The sequence below is a fragment of the Salvelinus fontinalis genome, chromosome 1, assembly GCF_029448725.1.
Source record: "Salvelinus fontinalis isolate EN_2023a chromosome 1, ASM2944872v1, whole genome shotgun sequence".
Taxonomy (NCBI): Eukaryota; Metazoa; Chordata; class Actinopteri; order Salmoniformes; family Salmonidae; genus Salvelinus; species Salvelinus fontinalis.
Genome location: NC_074665.1, coordinates 90,698,818 through 90,718,788, shown reverse-complemented (window position 1 = coordinate 90,718,788; position 19,971 = coordinate 90,698,818). Strand labels below are relative to the sequence as shown.

The 19,971-nt window shown below is 44.4% G+C and overlaps 2 protein-coding genes and 1 non-coding gene across 5 annotated transcripts in view; 1 reads left to right on the top strand and 2 right to left on the bottom strand.

Annotated features, from left to right (window-relative positions):
* Positions 1-1,839: 1,839 nt before the first annotated feature.
* trnag-ccc (transfer RNA glycine (anticodon CCC)) lies at positions 1,840-1,910 on the bottom strand. The gene has a single exon. It is a non-coding gene; the product is annotated as a tRNA-Gly (tRNA).
* A 177-nt stretch (positions 1,911-2,087) lies between these two features.
* LOC129863630 (histone-lysine N-methyltransferase PRDM9-like) lies at positions 2,088-8,221 on the top strand. 3 transcript variants are annotated; one of them, XM_055935768.1, is made up of 7 exons: positions 2,088-2,270; positions 2,615-2,719; positions 2,843-2,941; positions 3,145-3,416; positions 5,410-5,477; positions 5,578-5,768; positions 5,944-8,221. In XM_055935768.1, exons 2-7 carry the CDS (start codon positions 2,626-2,628, stop codon positions 7,566-7,568), a joined length of 2,349 nt encoding a protein of 782 aa, XP_055791743.1. In that variant the 5' UTR covers positions 2,088-2,270; positions 2,615-2,625; the 3' UTR covers positions 7,569-8,221. The 3 variants fall into 3 exon arrangements, with proteins under 3 accessions (XP_055791743.1, XP_055791730.1, XP_055791737.1); XM_055935755.1 differs by having other exon boundaries at positions 2,579-2,719; XM_055935762.1 differs by lacking the exon at positions 2,088-2,270 and having other exon boundaries at positions 2,281-2,719.
* Positions 8,222-8,405: 184 nt separating this feature from the next.
* The window catches only part of LOC129863623 (neurabin-2-like), a 49,464-nt gene continuing 37,898 nt past the window's right edge, over positions 8,406-19,971 (bottom strand). The window contains exons 4-10 of the mRNA XM_055935742.1: positions 14,928-15,032; positions 13,277-13,409; positions 11,359-11,511; positions 11,092-11,145; positions 10,712-10,941; positions 10,369-10,462; positions 8,406-10,045 (exon numbers count right to left, since the gene is read on the bottom strand). Coding sequence (XP_055791717.1) covers positions 9,995-10,045; positions 10,369-10,462; positions 10,712-10,941; positions 11,092-11,145; positions 11,359-11,511; positions 13,277-13,409; positions 14,928-15,032 — 820 coding nt within the window. The 3' untranslated portion in view covers positions 8,406-9,994. The remainder of the gene's footprint in view (positions 10,046-10,368; positions 10,463-10,711; positions 10,942-11,091; positions 11,146-11,358; positions 11,512-13,276; positions 13,410-14,927; positions 15,033-19,971) is intronic.

Here is a 19,971-nt window from a genome sequence, read left to right as displayed (position 1 = left end):
GGGACCCACCGCTACCCATGGAGCTGCATGGAGTTGGCAGCTATTGGCTGAAAAAAGGAGCGGACTGGAAATGGTGAACTTTGAAAAGTGCACAAAGTTGAGACCAACCAAAATGTCAATGATCATTGTAGTCTACTTTCATTAGATTTGGGTATGTGATTTTAGGTGAACATTGAAAAAAATGGTCAGATCCTTAATCAAACGTGACATTCTTATCTTAAACATTCAGTAACACAGGTAACCACTGACCGCTGCCTTTATAGGTTGACCTATGCCTATACTGATATTAATTCCTGATGGCAAAAAAAACCCACAAAAACATTTCCAACAGCAACACTCACAGAGCTTTGAATCATGGCATGTCTCCTGGCCTCCATCTATGGTGTCGATGTCAGCAGGGGTGTAAAGTACTGGGGTATCTGAACTTTACTATTTATATTTTTGACAACTTTTAGTTCACTATATTCCTAAAGAAAATAATGTACTTTTTACTCCATACATTTTCCCTAACACCCAAATGTACTCGTTACGTTTTGAATGCTTAGAAGGACAGGAAAATGGTCTAATTCACACACTTTTCAAGAGAACATCCCTGGACATCTGTATTGCCTCTGATCTGGTGGACTCACTAAACACAAATGCTTCATTTGTAAATGATGTGCCCCTGGCTATCCGTAGATAAAAAATATATATATAATAATTTTGTGTCATTTGGTTTGCTTAACATAAGCAAATTTAAATGATTTATACTTTTACTTTTTATACTTAAGTATATTTTTGCAGTTACATTTACATTTAAGTCTATTTAAAACCAAATACTTTAAGACTTTTACTCAAGTAATATTTTACTGCTTATATTTACTTTTACTCAAGTATGATATGTAGGTACTTTTTTCACCACTAGATGTCAGTCTCAGTGTGCATGTTGACAGCCTCATAGAAGCAGCTGGCCTGGATGAGAAGGTCCAGGTTCGGATGATCCTCCTGAGAGTTGAAAGAGTAGGTTGATTCTGGAATAGAGGTGTCAACCTCAGGATCATCATTCTCCAGCACTGAAGAAAAACTATAATAAACTCTAAAACAACATCAGTTTTTCAAATAACAATTCTATAACTTTTTATAGTTTTGCATGGAATATCATTTCACGGTGTGGGGGGTGGGGTGCTCTAGATGGCATGGTAGAATTAACTTGAAAATGGAGACTGAAGTACTATTACTATTAGCATGGTCAAATCTAACACAGTGGATGCATGCACACATCAAACTGCAAAACTGATCATTTACATTTCCCCTTGACCTTCAACCTCAACAGTGACACTGATTGACTCTAAAACACAAGGGAGTTATGGACTGTCATTAAATGTGTATAGCTCTATATATTACGGGGGACACTTGTCTTTTCAAGTTATCAAGGATGTGAATAAGCTCTGTATTGCATAGAGAAAGAATTCCTAAAAGATAGTTGGATTTTTGGCCAGTGGTGGCTGCGACTGAACAGTCCCAAGTGTCAACCAACTCCATCGCAAGTTTGGTGTCAAGTGGTCAAATCTTCTGGAACACATGGCTTCTGTCATGACCTGGTATAGGTGACATCTTTCCCAAATGTCTCTTGCAGTACTTTTAGGATAGTTTCGAGAATCTCGACACTATGGAACCGCACGAGAATGCCAGTGAGGATAAAGTAGCTTCCAAGTGGCTCCACTGCAACCTGTCTGGAACTTCAGTGTGTCTCTGTTGCTTGGTTGTTTCCATGAGACACAGAGGAAGGAAACCCGAAAACAGAGATTATTAATTTGTTAATCATGGTACAGCAGTTTTGTGTCAAGATAGCAAAAGCTGTGCGCCGCCCGGGAATCGAACCCGGGTCGAAAGAATGGGAATCTTCCATGATACCATTACACCAGCGGCGCAGTTAAGAATACAACAGATTTTAGTTCATATAAAGAAAGTATAAATCAGTTTAAACATTGTATGCATGATTTACAGCGTATGAATATTACTCTGGTCATTAAAGCGTCATCGATAATTTAAAACATTTATAATAATTGTAAAAAGTCCACATTTAGAGGCGATCGTTTGCAAGGTTTTCACTTCCGGTTCATGAAAAGGGCAACAAACATATTCCGAACAGTGTTACAAGCTACCCATGAACTTTTACCACAAAAGTCAAATCAGTTTTCCAAAAGTAACAAACACATTAGTACCTTAACGATAACAAAGATTATTGCCAAGTAATTAGATACAGGTTTCAGGTGGATTCATTTGTACAGGTTTGTCCTAACATCATTGTAAACACAATATTATGATAAAAATGCTAGCTAGCAATATGGAATTAGCATTAACTGGCTAGCTAGAAAATGCTAATTACACATTGCTAGCTAGCATGTTTTTCTGTAGCTAGCTAGCTAACAACATTGCGTATTATGACATTCATAAATGTTTTCGTTAGTAGCTAATGTTCATTGCACAGTTAAATTAATTCGTCAAATTGGTATAGAATCAGGACAAAATGGCTGTTGCCATAGTTCAACACACAGGGTGACGGTTTTGTCCGGATACATGGCTGTTGTGCTTGCAGACACTGTCATTTTGCTACCCTACTAACCGACTACAGCGCCTGCAGTCATGTCTGAAGAAGTGATCATCGTGGAGTGGGCAGAGACTGGTGCATCAGAAGAGGGATGTCAAGCCCAACTCATTACAAACAAAGCCTCTGCAGGTGTGGTACTCAGGCTACAGTAGCCTAATTCAATCAGAGTTTCATATTCTGTTTGACATGTACTCCTGTGTCAGGAATGTTTGTCATGTACTCCTGTTTCTCACTGGATCTGTGTTGTCACAGTGTTGCCCGACAGCCTGGTCCAGAATATATTGGTGAACACTGTGGTACAAGGCCAAGAGGAGGATCATCCACTACTAGATGACAATGGCAATGACCTCTGTGAGTGACAACAGATTCTGTGTACTCTGACTATCTTGAATTCAAAGGCCGTCAATGGTTTTTGCATGCATCTTTCAAATCATAGTTGCTTAGATCTACGGTTAGTAAGTGTAAGGCCTTGTTATGTCCAGTTTAGTTTACCACATGATTGTGTCATCTTACTTAGTTAGGCCTATCACTTTTTTTCTTATTTTTTTTTACAGATTGTGAGGAGTGTCATGCCTCCTACAAAGACCAGTGTGATATCCAAGGTGGTCTGTCCTTCATGCTGGACTCTCCCACACCAGTGGGCTTACCCCAGAGGGCCCTCCTCACCCTACCCCATGGGCTGGTGGTGGGCAGGTCCAGTATCCCTGGGGCAGGCCTGGGGGTTCTAAACCAAGGAGCAATTGTGGCCCCGGGAATGCACTTTGGCCCCTGTGAGGGGGAGGTGACTACCAGGGACAGCGCAGTAACAAGTGACTACTCCTGGGAGGTGAGTACTGATGGATGCTTTTTTCAAATTGTATTTATTTAAGCTTTATTTAACCAGGCAAGTCAGTTAAGAACAAATTCTTATTTACAATGGCGAGGGCTGGGATTAAAAATAAAATAAAAATATAGGACAAAACACACATCCACGACAAGAGACACCACAACACTACATGAAGGGTTGAGTCGTGCTTAAGCACAACCCTTAGCCGTGTATATAGGCCATATACCACACCCCCTCTGGCCTTATTGCTTAAGTATATTGATTGAGTTATTTTCAACTGTGCCTCCAAATCTTTTTGAAAATCGGAGCATATGTAGCTGCAATTCTACATCACAAACATTGTAATCGCGGCAGCTTCACCCGGGACATCCATCATCTTTCTGCCACAGCACTGTGAACCACAGCAGATTGAAGCTTGTCATTGGTTTAGTAAGGGACCGGGACCAAGGCAATTGGATGCGTTTGTAAAGATGATTAGAGTGGACTGCAGACTGGACAGCCACGTTCATTCTACTCGCTGATCAAAGTCTTTAAACTCAATTGTCAAAAGAGCATTATGGCAACTTGAGTGCTGTTTTGTAAACATAAACGTCAAGAAATACATTTGGTTCACACCTGTCCCAGAATGCTCCCTTATGACAGCATGTGATAATAGGCTATAGCATACTAGTACTGATTTTAATATAGGGTTGGGTGGTATCCAAGGGATCCTGAGTGGCGCAGTAGTCTAAAGCACTGCATCACAGTGCTAGAGGCGTCACTACAGACCCGGGTTCGATATTTGTTCTTAACTGACTTGCCTAGTTAAATAAAGTTTTAAAAAATTTAATAAATCCAGATTTTCATATTGTCCTTGTCTCATGCCGGGATTTATGGTATGAGACAAAAAAAGGGATAGTGGGTGTCTATTACCAGAATGCTGCCAAATTTATCACAAGTATAGCACATTTCCATGGAGGCTGCTAGCTAAATATGCTAAAGAACGAAAACAAAAATAAACTAATTGCAAAGACAGGCAATCCAGCTACCGAATGTCATTTTTGGTGAGTCTGGACATTTTACAAGCAAAATGTGAACGAGAGACACTGTGCAAATGAACAAAGTTTTGATGCATGCTGGTCTGAAGGAAGAACAGTACTGCCTCTGGAGCAGCATATGTACAAGCTGTGTCTGTGTGAAGCCTGCCTGCTCTGCTCGGAGAAGATGGGAGAGGAGCAGACCAGCCAAGTACTGAGAGGAGAAGATGGGGGAGGAGCAAACAGGGCGAGAACTTAAGAGGAGAAAAAAACGCTAGGAAATCAAAAGATAACTCATCTAAAGGGCTTTGACTTCTCAAACATGGCAGAAAGCTAACACAATATGATGCCCCATCACCTTATTAATTCAGCCACTTACTTAGATAACTAGCCAGTTAAACTTAGGGGTTGCGTTAATGCACAATTCTTATTTTTTTACGGAGGACAAAAATTCAATGCATAACAAATATCTTGCTGTGTTTTGTAAACGCAGATGTAAAATACTTCTATTGTAATTTCTCTTCAGCATCATACTAATTTAGTGCTTAAGTTGCAGTGCTTAGTGCTTAAGCTCCGCTCAGATGAGAGTTCACGACCATGCTCTGACTGATGTATATCTACCTTTCTCCCGTGCTTTTCTCAGTCTAGCCAGCTTACATTTCTCTGATAAAATGCAAAATTAACTTTTAAGAAAAACATTAGAAAATGTAGCCTACTTCATTTTTTTCTATGATAAACATTAGAAATATGATGGCCATGCATCATTTTTGCCCCCCCAAAATATTTTGAATTGTATGCTCACTTAGTGCCTATGTAGGGAATGCGGTGCCATTTGGGACACAACACTGTACTGTAGTTTGTGTAAAACATAACTCATGTCATTCTGGAGCATTGTCTCTATGCTCTGTCTATCTGAGCATGGTCAGCTGGCATTATTTGTCCGTATTGTTCTTTTTAAAGCGCTTGTCTCTTTTCAGGTCTGGAACAGTAACGGTGAATCTGAGTACATTGATTCTGCAAGAGACACTCATTCCAACTGGATGAGGTAACTTGTGTTGTAGAACGTACCTTATTTTACACTGCATCTGTCTGTCTGTTATGGAGTGCTTAGTCCCAGTGCACTCTCTCTCTCATCTCTCTTTTAGGTATGTTAACTGTGCTCGTAATGTAGAGGAGGGTAATCTCATAGCACTCCAGTACAGGGGGATTGTTTTCTTCCACTGCTGCCGCTCTATCCTCCGAGGAGATGAGCTCCTGTTTTGGCCTGGGGGGCGATTCATCGACAGGTTTAGGGACCCCTCTGACCAAATCTGGCTCCGAAAGAGCACCCCTTCAGGTACTTATCATCCCCAGTCTTTTTTTACAACCTTGCTCTGGCATTAGGCATCTAGAAGGTTCTGTGAGAGTGTATAAGAGATAATAATAATAATACATTTCTCCAAAAAGTTGAAAGAACGTCACTTTAGTTTAATAAGACCTAACTTTTTCTTCTTCTTTTCTCTCCGTTTTAGAGGTTAATACAAATTTATCATCTCAGGTTTTCCTCTGCTGTCAGTGCCAGCTTTCTTTCACCACTGAGACCTACATCCAAAGACATAAAGAGCAATTACACCCTCTGGACCTATCACCTGCGTCTGCACTGAGTGAGCTTGAAAATCACCTTTCTAACAGTAACATGAAACCAGACCCTATGTCGTCCTCTGTCCGTGAGTTGGGCTACCGGTGCCCTCAGCGTCCTAAGAGCTTTAAGCAGAAGGGCCACGTCCAGAGAACCATGCGAGCTGTCCACTCCAACGTCAGACCCTACTGCTGCCCCCAGTGCAGGAAGTGTTTCGCTCAGGGGTACGACCTGGCAAGTCACCAGCTACGAGTTCACCCAAGGAAGAAGAAGCCTGGAGTGGTAGAGGTCAGAGGTGAGGAGGTCAGAGGTGAGAGTTCGCTCCCGCCTCCTTCTGACAGCGCCTGGGAACCCGAGCCTCCGTCCAATGATCAACCTACAGAGACCCAGACAGGGAGAGCTTCCTCACAGAGACTGAGGAACCTCAGGGTAAAGTCCACCAGGAACTCTAATGCCAAAAATAAGGCAAACACAGTGAAACAAAGAGAAACCAGTACCAAGAAGAGGTTCCATTCAGATCCCAATCCAGACGCTCTGGACATGGAGGTGGAGAGGAGAGAGGCTGTAGGAGAGGCACAGTACAGCTGCATTGATTGTCAGGAAACCTTCGGCAACCCAGAGTCCCTTAAAGTCCATCAGTGCATCCGGGTCGTGGTGGGGCCACCGCCGTACTCTTGCTCTACATGCAGGGTTAGCTTCAAACGGTACACCACCCTGAAGAAGCACAAGGTCAACAAGCATCCAAAGGAAAACATGCTTTATTGCTGCACCCACTGTGGGAGGTTCTTCAGTCAGGCTGCCGGTCTACAGCACCACCTGGAGGCAGAAGTATGTAAGGACATCCAGCTGAGCACTAAAGCTGTCCCTTGCTCCTACTGCCAGTTCACCTTCACCGAGGAGAGGTACCTCCGGAATCAAGTTAAGAGACACCACCCTGATGAGCATGTCTCTCAGGCCACAGGCCTGGGCTCAGGGCTAATTCAGTCGGAGCAGAAGGCTGGAGATGCAGGAGAAGTTCACCTGTGCTTGCAGTGTGGAAAGAGCTACGAGCACGTTCAAAGCTTCAAAGCTCACCAGTGTTTCCAGTCAGACGCAGCCAAACTGCACTTGTGCAATGACTGTGGGAAAGGTTTCTCTTGTTTCTACAGCCTTAAGCAGCATCAGCGGATTCACACGGGAGAGAAGCCATACCGCTGCTCTTACTGTGAGAAGTGTTTTAGCCACTCTGGACATCTGAATGTGCACGTGAGGATACACACAGGGGAGAAATCTTTCCTGTGTACTGAGTGTGGAGAGAGTTTCCGTCAGTCTGGGGATCTGAAGCGCCATGAGAGAAAACACACTGGGGTGAAACCATGTACCTGTCCTGAATGTGGGAAAAGCTTCAGTCGACCTCAGAGTCTGAAAGCTCACCTGATGCTGCACAACGGAGAGAGACAGTACAAGTGTGATCAGTGTAGGAAAAGTTTTTCACGAAATTATCACCTGACGAGACACTATGAAAAGACACACTCATAATTTGGTTGCACCACAAATACACTATTGACTATCGTGTTTCTTTGAAAACACTTGGTTAAGTTGATACATACCCATTGCAACATTCACAGCTGAGAATACCAGTACATTTTACAACACTTCATGTAAAATGTGATTTTTGTTCATACTTTGGTTTTCATGTAAAAGAATGTGTTAAAGGCACTACAAGTCCTTACACCATGGAAACCCTGCCTGCCTACAAGCTATGGGTATTGATCATGTTCCGGCCTCAATTAGCTATGTTTAGACTATTGTGATCCATTTTTGCTGTGTTCTAGTGTCCTATAAAATAGATGTCTCTCCTATTCTTAACACCTAGCCCAGTCATATTCAAGGTTAGAACTACCTTTCTAGGGGTCCTGATGATTCTAGCCTTGAGATGCATTTTTGATAGCATATCTACAGTATTTCACTTTTTAATGTGTATACTATTGTTTACTAGGTGTTGTCCAATGAATTCTGTAACCACTCCCTCTTCAAATCAGGGTTGATTGGAAAAAGCTGTTCAAAATAGGACATTGTATTGTCATATCTTTGTACTCCCTGACGAAGGCCATGGAGCCGAAAGGCGTCAAGAGTTTTTCAACTGTTTCCATTTTAACATGCCATACAAATAAAGGCTTTTCAATTCATTATATGACGAGTGCCTACGTCTTCCTTTCTTTTTGATGACCAATGTGTTTATTATTCATAATATGCCATTTCCAATTTAGAGTAGAATATATCTCTATTGTCCCTGGAGTATAATTCAGTTTGTGATCTGAAGATGAGGGAAATGGAAAATGGAAGAAGTTATAAAAAAAATAACTGACTTCAGTATCACAGTTCACCATTTATTGCACAAAACAATGCAAAGCATGTGCCCTGTCCAAGCCTAAAATCTGATAAACACTCGAAACATGCCCATGAGATACAGTATGTGTTCATTTGATAACATTATCTAACACTGTCTTCATGAAATCCCCCAGGTCTAGCCTCTCTGACATGTATTCTTCCTTTCATCAACACTTGTTTCTTTGCATTGCTTTTCTCCAATACCACACATGTTTACGGGAGGAATGTTTCATCACCTTCAAACTCCATGGTTGTGTTCACGATGGACAAGTTCAGTTATGCCTAGTCCCTCTGTTTCAGTCCATCAGTCACCAGTTCTTGTGTCTGCCATTCAGTCAGTGTTGAACACATCTTTGATAACATTCACAATAAAAAATAAAATAAAAATAAGATTCTAATCATGCCATGTCCCTTTGTGGTACAGCACATATGGAGCAGTTCTCTTCTTTTTATAAGGAGTTATGTAAGTTTAGTTATTTAAATAAGAAAGGGGTTATTACTGAAGGTTTAGTATACTCTTACTGAATCCCATCGGTTGCCATTACTGGGTAGCGGAGTTGACTAACAACACACATACTGTATGGCTGTGACAGCAGTTGACTGAAGTGTCAAACTCCTGCAAAAGTTGGATTCCTGATGCAATTGTAGGATATAGTGCCCCTCTTCTTGCCCCTTTCATTCCAGTGAAGCACCAAACGTTCAATCAAGCTACACTACCGTTCAAAAGTTTGGGGTTTGGGCCTCTGTACGCCTATGCAGATATTCCATTTAAAAATCAGCCGTTTCCAGCTACAATAGTAATTTACAACATTAACAATGTCTACACGGTAGTTTTGATCAATTTGATGTTATTTTAATGGACAAAAAATAGCTTTTCTTTCAAAAACAAGGACATTTTTAAGTGACCCCAAACTTTTGAACGGTAGTGTATATCTTCTCCAGTGTGGACATTTGACTAGTTACACATCTTCCTCAGTCACATGAGCACCAACTGTTGTCTCCATTACGTCATACTGTATATTTTAAATGTTATACATATATTAATAAAAATACAAAGCAAACTTTTGTTTTATAAACCACATAAAGTATTACAGCTGTACAATGACAATCCAGAAAATGAAACGGCACTTACAAAATAGGCAAATAAAAGAAAGAAATGTGATTTGTTTTGGCAATTGAAATCAAAAGCCCAGTCTTCTATTTCACCCAAAAACCCAATTTGTGATCAAATTGTAAAATACTGAACACTGGGAATGAAAAATTAGGAACAGCAACGGTTAGAGCTCCATGGACGTTCTTGTCAGTATTTTGGAATGTTAAGAAAATGGTTGATTAAACTGTCAGACAAACCAGTAGTTATTGGCAATATTACCAGCTGGGAAATGTAAAAACAAAACGGGATTGAAAGAGTTGTTACATAAAGAAATACAAAGCCTAAGGGTACCTGTATTCGACCGCAAACCAGGCTAAAGTTTGAAACAAAAAATACCCTGGGTCCACTGCAAGTACAATAACACTATCCTCGTATTCACTTTTGGAAATTCTTGAAGAGACTCTCTTAGAAAACAAGGCTTTTATAAAGGTTCAGATTTCAGTTCCTCAACCCTGCATTCCAGATCTACTACCTGCAAACAAACACAGAAAGTTATGGTTATGTTTGTGTATTATAGATGATGGACTACTAGAAACTTTAATTGTTACCATAATACATTCAATCAAGTTTCTCAATCACAAAGTTGTCTGCAACTGCCAACGTTCTGTGTAATCAATGGTCTCACTGATGGCTGCACACGATGACATTTATAATATATTAATAATATATGCCATTTAACAGACAGTTTTATCCAAACCGACTTACAGTAATGCGTGCATATATTTTTCATAATGGTGACCCCAGCGGGAATCAAACCCAGGAACCACACATCCAACCATCAGTCTCCACTATTACCTGTTCATGGAGCTGTCCTGACTCCTCCCTCAGTGATGCCTCGGCCCCGTCCTGAAGACAGCGCTGAGTCTCCTTCTTTAGGTACTCAATCTCCCTGGAGAAGAGCCATCACAGACACACTAATCACACCACTCTAAAACTACTTGTATTTCCACTGTAATGAATGAGCTCTGAGAAAAGCCTTGGGGCTGAAACATTAGAAACACTGGAAACATTGCCGAAGACTGAACAAGTTCTACTTTCTTTTCTATTATTCACTGTAAGTAACATAATTTTATATTGACCTCTTATGTACAACCTTACCACACTCTCAATGCATTGTGTGTGTGTCTCCCGGCCTTACTTCTGCTGGTACTCCTTGATGAGGCGCTTGGCCTTGCTGTACTTGCGCTCCAGAGCCTGGTACTGGGCCTGGGTCTCCTTCAGGTGCTCGTCCACAGCCTGACACAGACTCTGGGCCTCCATCCAGTAACCCTCCAGCTTCTCCATGCGCTCCTTGTTCTCCTGCAGGGTCTGCTCCAGCTGGGTCTTGTCCACACGCCAGCGCTGCTTGTCCTGCTTTGCATGGTTCAGCTGGGAGTGTGGAGAAGCATACAAACACACACATACACATGTACACAAACAGACAGGCAGGGGATGAAAACTGTAAAGGCCACCGTATATCAACTTGCCATATTTACAATTAAACATTAGGACATAATAAGAATGACATAATATAACAACCTTTCTTTTCAGCTGTTGGATCTCTGCCTGTGTTACAGCATGCTTTATGTGAAGCTGAGGGAGAGAGAGAGAGAGAGAGAGAGAGAGAGAGAGAGAGAGAGAGAGAGAGAGAGAGAGAGAGAGAAAGAGACAGAGAGAGAGCAAGAGACAGACATAGGGAGAGAAAGAGAGAGAGGTGGAGAGAGAGAGAGTGAGTGAGTAAGTAAGTAGTGCACTACATAAGGAATAGTGACGCAGGCCTTTGTCTTTAACTTTGTCTTCTCTCACTTCCTGGTACTTATGGGCCAGCTTATCAGGGTCCGTCTCCAGTGGAGAGATGTCCTCGTTCTCAGCCAGGTCAAACACCTCGATGGCAGAGGGATGCGTGGGGCTGACCTCCTCCTCGTCATCCTCCTCCTCGTCAGTACCATATTCGCCACCCTGGGGGAAGAGCGGACAGATGAGCGGACTGAAGTCTCGATTGGGTCTGGGGTTTTCCACAATGCCTTCAGGTCTTAACTGAGACGGCCAAAGTGTCTGCATATTTGAAAAGGTTCAAAATAGTTCCATCTGTCCATCCATCCCTCCCACAGCATTTTTATAATTGCCAGTGACTGCTGCCTCTACAAGAGCTTCATGGTTGGTTCTTGGTACGGAGACTGGCCACTAGATGGCATATAACATCAGTAAAGCGGGTCCCTAGATAGGGGTGAGAACACACCAGAACTAAACCTCAGCCATTATGCTATCATTCTGCATGTCATTGTAATAAGATGGAGAATATAAGAATGTCCTGCATCCTCATAGGATTTTGATTGCATAGAGGTCATCCTCATTGTGATAGGTGATGACATTTACATTTGAGTCATTTAGCAGGCCCTCTTATCCAGAGAAACTTAGAGTTAGTGATTCATCTTAAGATAGCTAGGTGAGACATCAACACATCACAAGCGTATCAAGTACATTTTCCCTCAACAAAGTATTCATCAGCAAAGTCAGAGCTAGTAGGAAAAGACAACTGCTTTTTTGAGGGGGAAGTGGGCACCTGGGGCGCTGGGAAAGTTATTTAAGATACTCTTCAATAAGGTAAGGTTCCAGACGTTTTCAGAAGATGGACAGGGACTCCGCTGTCCTGACTTTAGTGGGAAGCTGGTTTCACGATCGGGGTGCAAGGGTAGAGAAGAGCTTGACTTTAGGGGGAAGCTAATATTGGGGTGCCAGGACAGAGAAGGGCTTGCCTTTAGGGAGAAGCTTTTTCAACCAATGAGGTGCCAGGACAGAGAAGAGCTTGATTTTAGGGGGAAGCTAGTATTGGGGTGCCAGGACAGAGAGGAGCTTGACTGTAGGGGGAAGCTGGTATTGGGGTGCCAGGACAGAGAAGAGATATACTTTAGGGGGAAGCTGGTATTTGGGTGCCAGGACAGAGGAGAGCTTGACTTTAGGTGGAAGCTGGTTCCACCATTGGGGTACCAGGACAGAGAAGAGCTTGGACTGGGCTGATGACCTGAACCAATTGTGGATTGGAAGTCCTATAAAATGTCTACCCCAACAACCCATCGAGGAAGTGGCCAGAACATCATAACCAGATTAAAAAAGGAGTCCTAGGGGGACATCATTTAATGTATCTTACTTGTCCTAGGCTCTCTGAACTGACCTGTTGGTGTGCATCACAAATGGCACCCTCCTGTCTACTTAGTGTACTACTTTTGACTAGTCCATAGGAAGAATAGTATATTTTGGTAAGCAGACTTGTGTTTATACTGTCTGCAGGCTACACTGAACAGTAACAGCGTACCTATGGACACACGCCCATTCAGCTCACTCAATACAGGCACCGGCTTTGGGTCCATTCTGACAAAGATGCGATTGGCACACATATCTTAATCCTAAAGCTGAGGGGAAAAGAGAACACACAAAGGCAACGTTTGACCTAAAAAGCTTCATAGTCATTTGAAAAATTCTAATAGTGACCAGGCTTCTATTTCTGTCTCTAAACTGGCTGTGTTCAGGGTCGTGTTCTTTTGGGCACACAGTAGCAAAACCTTTTTCAACATAAAGCAAACATTTGTTTTCTTATTGGACTAGTCTTTCTGTACATCTGTACTGTACCTCTTGGTTGCCCGTTCACCGACTAATTTGGTTGTAGACCTACCTATGCTGGATGTAGACTAGTTGTAGACTGATTGTAGACTGGTTGGAGACTTACCTCTTGGTCCTCCATATACTGGCTGTAGCGTTGTTCCATCACCTCTCTCTGCCAGCGCTCCTGTTCCAGGGTCTGTTGGATCAGCTGGGCCACCTCACTCTGTTCGCCCGGCTTCTCTCGACCAATCAGAAACCTGCATAACATTACACAGCTTTTGAAAATGTCTTCCTATGTGGGCTGCAATAAGAGGAACCTCTATGATATGGTTCCTTAGCAAGAGGTTAAATAATTATATAGCCCGTTTCAACATTTAGATTATTTTGACTCAATATATGCTCTGTTTTTCAGTGTAATACCCTCCTCAGCTATGTAAAAAGAATCTGTGCAGTACAGAATGAGTACCCATAGTCAGTCAGTTATCAAGACCACCAAAGCAGACTTACAATTCCCTCTGCTAACTATCATGTAATTAAATGCTAACCAACACAGTTCCTCAGCCATCCATCCATTCATCTGGCTGACATTTTTATGAATAGGACTGACCGACTGACCGCCTGCCTCAGCCCTTCCTTCCACGTCTACCCTGCTCTATAATTCATGAGCAATCTCTGAAGAGGGCTCTGATATTCGACAAGTCACACAACACTAACAATTACACACGCACACACAGGAACACAGACACACCACACACCTCACGCTAACAATTACCCCCATAGCTCCACTGACGACTAGGTCCTGAATAATGAATGAATGTGCCTATAGTACGACAAAGGAGTGTTGGGGATTGGGGAACTCTGGTGCCCCATTCAGTCAGCCACAAATAGACCCCTCTGGCATTTCGGAATGATAATTGTGTTGATGCCTGCTGTGAGGATGATGGTGATGTTTTTATGCTCTGCTATGGTCCAAATGTAGAGTTTCAGCTTTGTCTGTGGTTCTGCTGTGGTTCTGTTGCTATATCTATGAAGGGAAGGCTCTTCCTCATACTATTATCATGGCCCTATTTGGCTTCTGATGACTACTCTGCGTGACCTGATCTATGCAGTATGTATGTGGGAGGATGTGATAACTGACTGACTATGGGTACTAGATCGAATATGGGTACTAGACTATGGGTACTAGATCGGTTGCTAGATCGAATCCCCGAAATAATATGTTGTAAAAATATGGTAAAAATAAGGTAAAAATATGTTGTTCTGTCCCTGAACAAGGCAGTTAACCAACTGTTAACTGCCGTCATTGTAAATAAAAATGTGTTCTTAACTGACTTGCCTAGTTAAATAAAGGTTAAAAAAATGATTTTCTGAACTGCAGATTCTTACATAGCTGAGGAGGGTATTACACTGAAAAACATGTCTCTCTCAGAGCATATAATGAGTCATTTTGACACTCTCTCTAGAGTCTAAAGCTGCTGCAAACTAAGAAGAACATGTCTCCAGAAAACCTTAATGGCGTCTGACATCACGCTGTACAACACAAAGAAGAGATCAGACTTGATGGGCCCAACTTCATACAGGGCCAAGCAATTTAACCTGCCTGTCTGTATTCAAGTGTTTGAGAGTGACGTCCATCAAAGCAACTCTATTCTTTCTCAGTAGCTCATTGTTTTAAAATTGCTTTAAAAGGTGCAGTAGTTGGGCCCTGGTCAAAAGTAGTGCACTATAAAGGGAAGAGGGTCATTTGGGATGAATCCCCAAAACCGTATCCTCACTTGACGGTGCCTGTGGTGTTCCTGAGGACGGAGGCAGCGAAGGTCTGGGTGACCCCCACCAGACTGGTCCCATCCACCTCCACTATGAGGTCATTCACCTGGATCCTGGATGGAAAAACACAAAGCAGCACAACAGCCTCAGTCAGGACTCGTATAACATGCTTACTTTTTCAGACACCTTTTATTCAACTTTTATTTTATACAGGTTTGTCTCATTGAGATAGACATCTATCTTGCAAGCGAGACATGCTCACACAAGGAACCATATCAAATCAGCTAGCTAGACCAAGATGTGAATACTACTACTAGATACACTAGTCTGGCTCATCTCACATGCTTGATTGCTTCTTACATTATTAAATCATCATTAATCATTAAATTCAAGGACTAGCATTCCGCCCAATTATAAATTGGTTTAGACATGACTCTTCTGCTCCCTGGCTGAGAATAGAGATAAATGAGGGGGACTGATGGTGTTGAAGGAATGGGTTGGGGAGGGGGACTGAGGGTGTTGAAGGAATGGGTTGGGGAGGGGGACTGAGGTTGTTGAGGGAATGGGTTGGGGAGGGGGACTGAGGGTATTGAGGGAATGGGTTGGGGAGGGGGACTGAGGGTTTTGAGAGAATGGGTTGGGGAGGAGGACTGAGGGTGTTGAGGGAATGGGTTGGGGAGGAGGACTGAGGGTATTGAGGGAATGGGTTGGGGAGGGGGACTGAGGGTTTTGAGGGAATGGGTTGGGGAGGAGGACTGAGGGTGTTGAGGGAATGGGTTGGGGAGGGGGACTGAGGGTTTTGAGGGAATGGGTTGGGGAGGAGGACTGAGGGTGTTGAGGGAATGGGTTGGGGAGGGGGACTGAAGGTGTTGAGGGAATGGGTTGGGGAGGAGGACTGAGGGTTTTGAAGGAATGGGTTGGAGAGGAGGACTGAGGGTGTTGAGGGAATGGGTTGGGGAGGGGGACTGAGGGTGTTGAGGGAATGGGTTGGGGAGGGGGACTGAGGGTGTTGAGGGAATGGGTTGGGGAGAGGGACTGAGGGTGTTGAGGGAATGGGTTGGGGAGGGGGACTGAGGGTGTTGAGGGAATGGGTTGGGGAGGGGGACTGAGGGTGTTGAGGGAATGGGTTGGGGAGGAGGACTGAGGGTGTTGAGGGAATGGGTTGGGGAGGAGGACTGAGGGTGTTGAGGGAATGGGTTGGGGAGGGGGACTGAGGGTGTTGAGGGAATGGGTTGGGGAGGGGGACTGAGGGTGTTGAAGAAATGGGTTGGGGAGGAGGACTGAGGGTGTTGAGGGAATGGGTTGGGGAGGGGCCTGAGGGTTTTGAGAGAATGGGTTGGGGAGGGGGACTGAGGGTTTTGAGGGAATGGGTTGGGGAGGGGGACTGAGGGTTTTGAGGGAATGGGTTGGGGAGGGGGACGGAGGGTTTTGAGGGAATGGGTTGGGGAGGGGGACTGAGGGTTTTGAGGGAATGGGTTGGGGAGGGGGACTGAGGGTGTTGAGGGAATGGGTTGGGGAGGAGGACTGAGGGTTTTGAGGGAATGGGTTGGGGAGGGGGACTGAGGGTTTTGAGGGAATGGGTTGGGGAGGGGGACTGAGGGTGTTGAGGGAATGGGTTGGGGAGGGGGACTGAGGGTGTTGAGGGAATGGGTTGGGGAGGGGGACTGAGGGTGTTGAGGGAATGTGTTGGGGAGGGGAGGGGGACTGAGGGTGTTGAGGGAATGGGTTGGGGAGGGGGACTGAGGGTGTTGAGGGAATGGGTTGGGGAGGAGGACTGAGGGTGTTGAATGGGTTGGGGAGGGGGAGACTTTTTCTTTATCTGTGTATGCATTATTTTTGTGTATTTTTTGTTTTTGTGGCAGCCCACACGTACAGGAAATACTGTTTGTGAATTTATTAAATGCAAATATGATAACTGAATATATGGATATAACTGAATTAAAATGACTTTGAATGTTAAACCTGAACCTGTAACCCCCTTTTGAATGAATTACTATCTAAATTAAAAGTTGGTCACAAAAAAACAAAAAAAGATGATTAAATCATGCAGAACTTGTTCAGGTAAATCTGCCAGGAGTATAGATGGACAAGCCGTTCTCCTACCTAGTCAACAACTGCTAGCTAGCTAGTCAACTTCTACCGTCTAGCAGCACTGTAGAAACTATAACACAATACAACGGAACGATTTGATTAGTGTAGTGTTAGCTAGCTACATAGTTGTCTTTGCTGTCTTTGTATCTAAGATAATTGTGTAGTTTAGAGTAATTATCGAGGTTAGCTAGCCAGCTATTTTCGTCGCCGCGCCACCGTTCTCCTACCTAGTCAACAACTGCTAGCTAGCTAGTCAACTTCTACCGACTAGCAGCACTGTAGAAACTATAATATATTACAACGGAACGATTTGATTAGTGTAGTGTTAGCTAGATACATAGTTGTCTTTGCTGTCTTTGTATCTAAGATAATTGTGTAGTTTAGAGTAATTATCGAGGTTAGCTAGCCAGCTATTTTCGTCGCCGCGCCACCGTTCTCCTACCTAGTCAACAACTGCTCGCTAGCTAGTCAACTTCTACCGACTACATTTACATTTACATTTAAGTCATTTAGCAGACGCTCTTATCCAGAGCGACTTACAAATTGGCTAGCAGCACTGTAGAAACTATAATACATTACAACGGAACGATTTGATTAGTGTAGTGTTAGCTAGATACATAGTTGTCTTTGCTGTCTTTGTATCTAAGATAATTGTGTAGTTTAGAGTAATTATCGAGGTTATCGAGGTTACCTAGCCAGTTATCGAGATTACCTAGCCAGCTACACTTTCAAACAAAGTCAACAACGCAGCCACTGCTAGCTAGCCTACTTCACCAGCCAGCAGTACTGTATAATTTTAATCATTTTAGTCAATAAGATTTTTGCAACGTAAGCTTAACTTTCTGAACATTCGAGACGTGTAGTCCACTTGTCATTCCAATCTCCTTTGCATTAGCGTAGCCTCTTCTGTAGCCTGTCAACTATGTGTCTGTCTATCCCTGTTCTCTCCTCTCTGCACAGACCATACAAACGCTTCACACCGCGTGGCCGCTGCCACTCTAACCTGGTGGTCCCAGCGCGCACGACCCACGTGGAGTTCCAGGTCTCCGGCAGCCTCTGGAACTGCCGATCTGCGGCCAACAAGGCAGAGTTCATCTCAGCCTATACTTCCCTCCAGTCCCTCGACTTCTTGGCACTGACGGAAACATGGATTACCACAGATAACACTGCTACTCCTACTGCTCTCTCCTCGTCTGCCCACGTGTTCTCGCACACCCCGAGAGCTTCTGGTCAGCGGGGTGGTGGCACTGGGATCCTCATCTCTCCCAAGTGGACATTCTCTCTTTCTCCCCTGACCCATCTGTCTATCGCCTCCTTTGAATTCCATGCTGTCACAGTTACCAGCCCTTTCAAGCTTAACATCCTTATCATTTATCGCCCTCCAGGTTCCCTTGGAGAGTTCATCAATGAGCTTGACGCCTTGATAAGTTCCTTTCCTGAGGATGGCTCACCTCTCACAGTTCTGGGTGACTTTAACCTCCCCACGTCTACCTTTGACTCATTCCTCTCTGCCTCCTTCTTTCCACTCCTCTCCTCTTTTGACCTCACCCTCTCACCTTCCCCCCCTACTCACAAGGCAGGCAATACGCTTGACCTCATCTTTACTAGATGCTGTTCTTCCACTAGTCTCATTGCAACTCCCCTCCAAGTCTCCGACCACTACCTTATATCCTTTTCCCTCTCGCTCTCATCCAACACTTCCCACTCTGTCCCTACTCGGATGGTATCGCGCCGTCCCAACCTTCGCTCTCTCTCCCCCGCTACTCTCTCCTCTTCCATCCTATCATCTCTTCCCTCTGCTCAAACCTTCTCCAACCTATCTCCTGATTCTGCCTCCTCAACCCTCCTCTCCTCCCTTTCTGCATCCTTTGACTCTCTATGTCCCCTATCCTCCAGGCCGGCTCGGTCCTCCCCTCCTGCTCCGTGGCTCGACGAGTCATTGCGAGCTCACAGAACAGGGCTCCGGGCAGCCGAGCAGAAATGGAGGAAAACTCGCCTCCCTGCGGACCTGGCATCCTTTCACTCTCTCCTCTCTACATTTTCGTCTTCTGTCTCTGCTGCTAAAGCCACTTTCTACCACTCTAAATTCCAAGCATCTGCCTCTAACCCTAGGAAGCTCTTTGCCACCTTCTCCTCCCTCCTGAATCCCCCCCCCCCCTCCTCCCTCTCTGCGGATGACTTCGTCAACCATTTTGAAAAGAAGGTCGACGACATCCGATCCTCGTTTGCTAAGTCAAACGACACCGCTGGTTCTGCTCACACTGCCCTACCCTGTGCTTTGACCTCTTTCTCCCCTCTCTCTCCAGATGAAATCTTGCGTCTTGTGACGGCCGGCCGCCCAACAACCTGCCCGCTTGACCCTATCCCCTCCTCTCTTCTCCAGACCATTTCCGGAGACCTCCTCCCTTACCTCACCTCGCTCATCAACTCATCCTTGACCGCTGGCTACGTCCCTTCCGTCTTCAAGAGAGCGAGAGTTGCACCCCTTCTGAAAAAACCTACACTCGACCCCTCCGATGTCAACAACTACAGACCAGTATCCCTTCTTTCTTTTCTCTCCAAAACTCTTGAACGTGCCGTCCTTGGCCAGCTCTCCTGCTATCTCTCTCAGAATGACCTTCTTGATCCAAATCAGTCAGGTTTCAAGACTAGTCATTCAACTGAGATTGCTCTTCTCTGTGTCACGGAGGCGCTCCGCACTACTAAAGCTAACTCTCTCTCCTCTGCTCTCATCCTTCTAGACCTATCGGCTGCCTTTGATACTGTGAACCATCAGATCCTCCTCTCCACCCTCTCCGAGTTGGGCATCTCCGGCACGGCCCACGCTTGGATTGCGTCCTACCTGACAGGTCGCTCCTACCAGGTGGCGTGGCGAGAATCTGTGTCCGCACCACGTGCTCTCACCACTGGTGTCCCCCAGGGCTCTGTTCTAGGCCCTCTCCTATTCTCGCTATACACCAA

Bases quoted from the DNA above. Each gene is read 5' to 3' on its own strand.
- LOC129863630 (XM_055935768.1), top strand. From the start codon at position 2,626: ATGTCTGAAGAAGTGATCATCGTGGAGTGGGCAGAGACTGGTGCATCA. The intron at 2,720-2,842 runs GTGTGGTACTCA...GTGTTGTCACAG, and splicing joins TACAAACAAAGCCTCTGCAG to TGTTGCCCGACAGCCTGGTC. The intron at 5,478-5,577 runs GTAACTTGTGTT...TCTCTCTTTTAG, and splicing joins ACTCATTCCAACTGGATGAG to GTATGTTAACTGTGCTCGTA.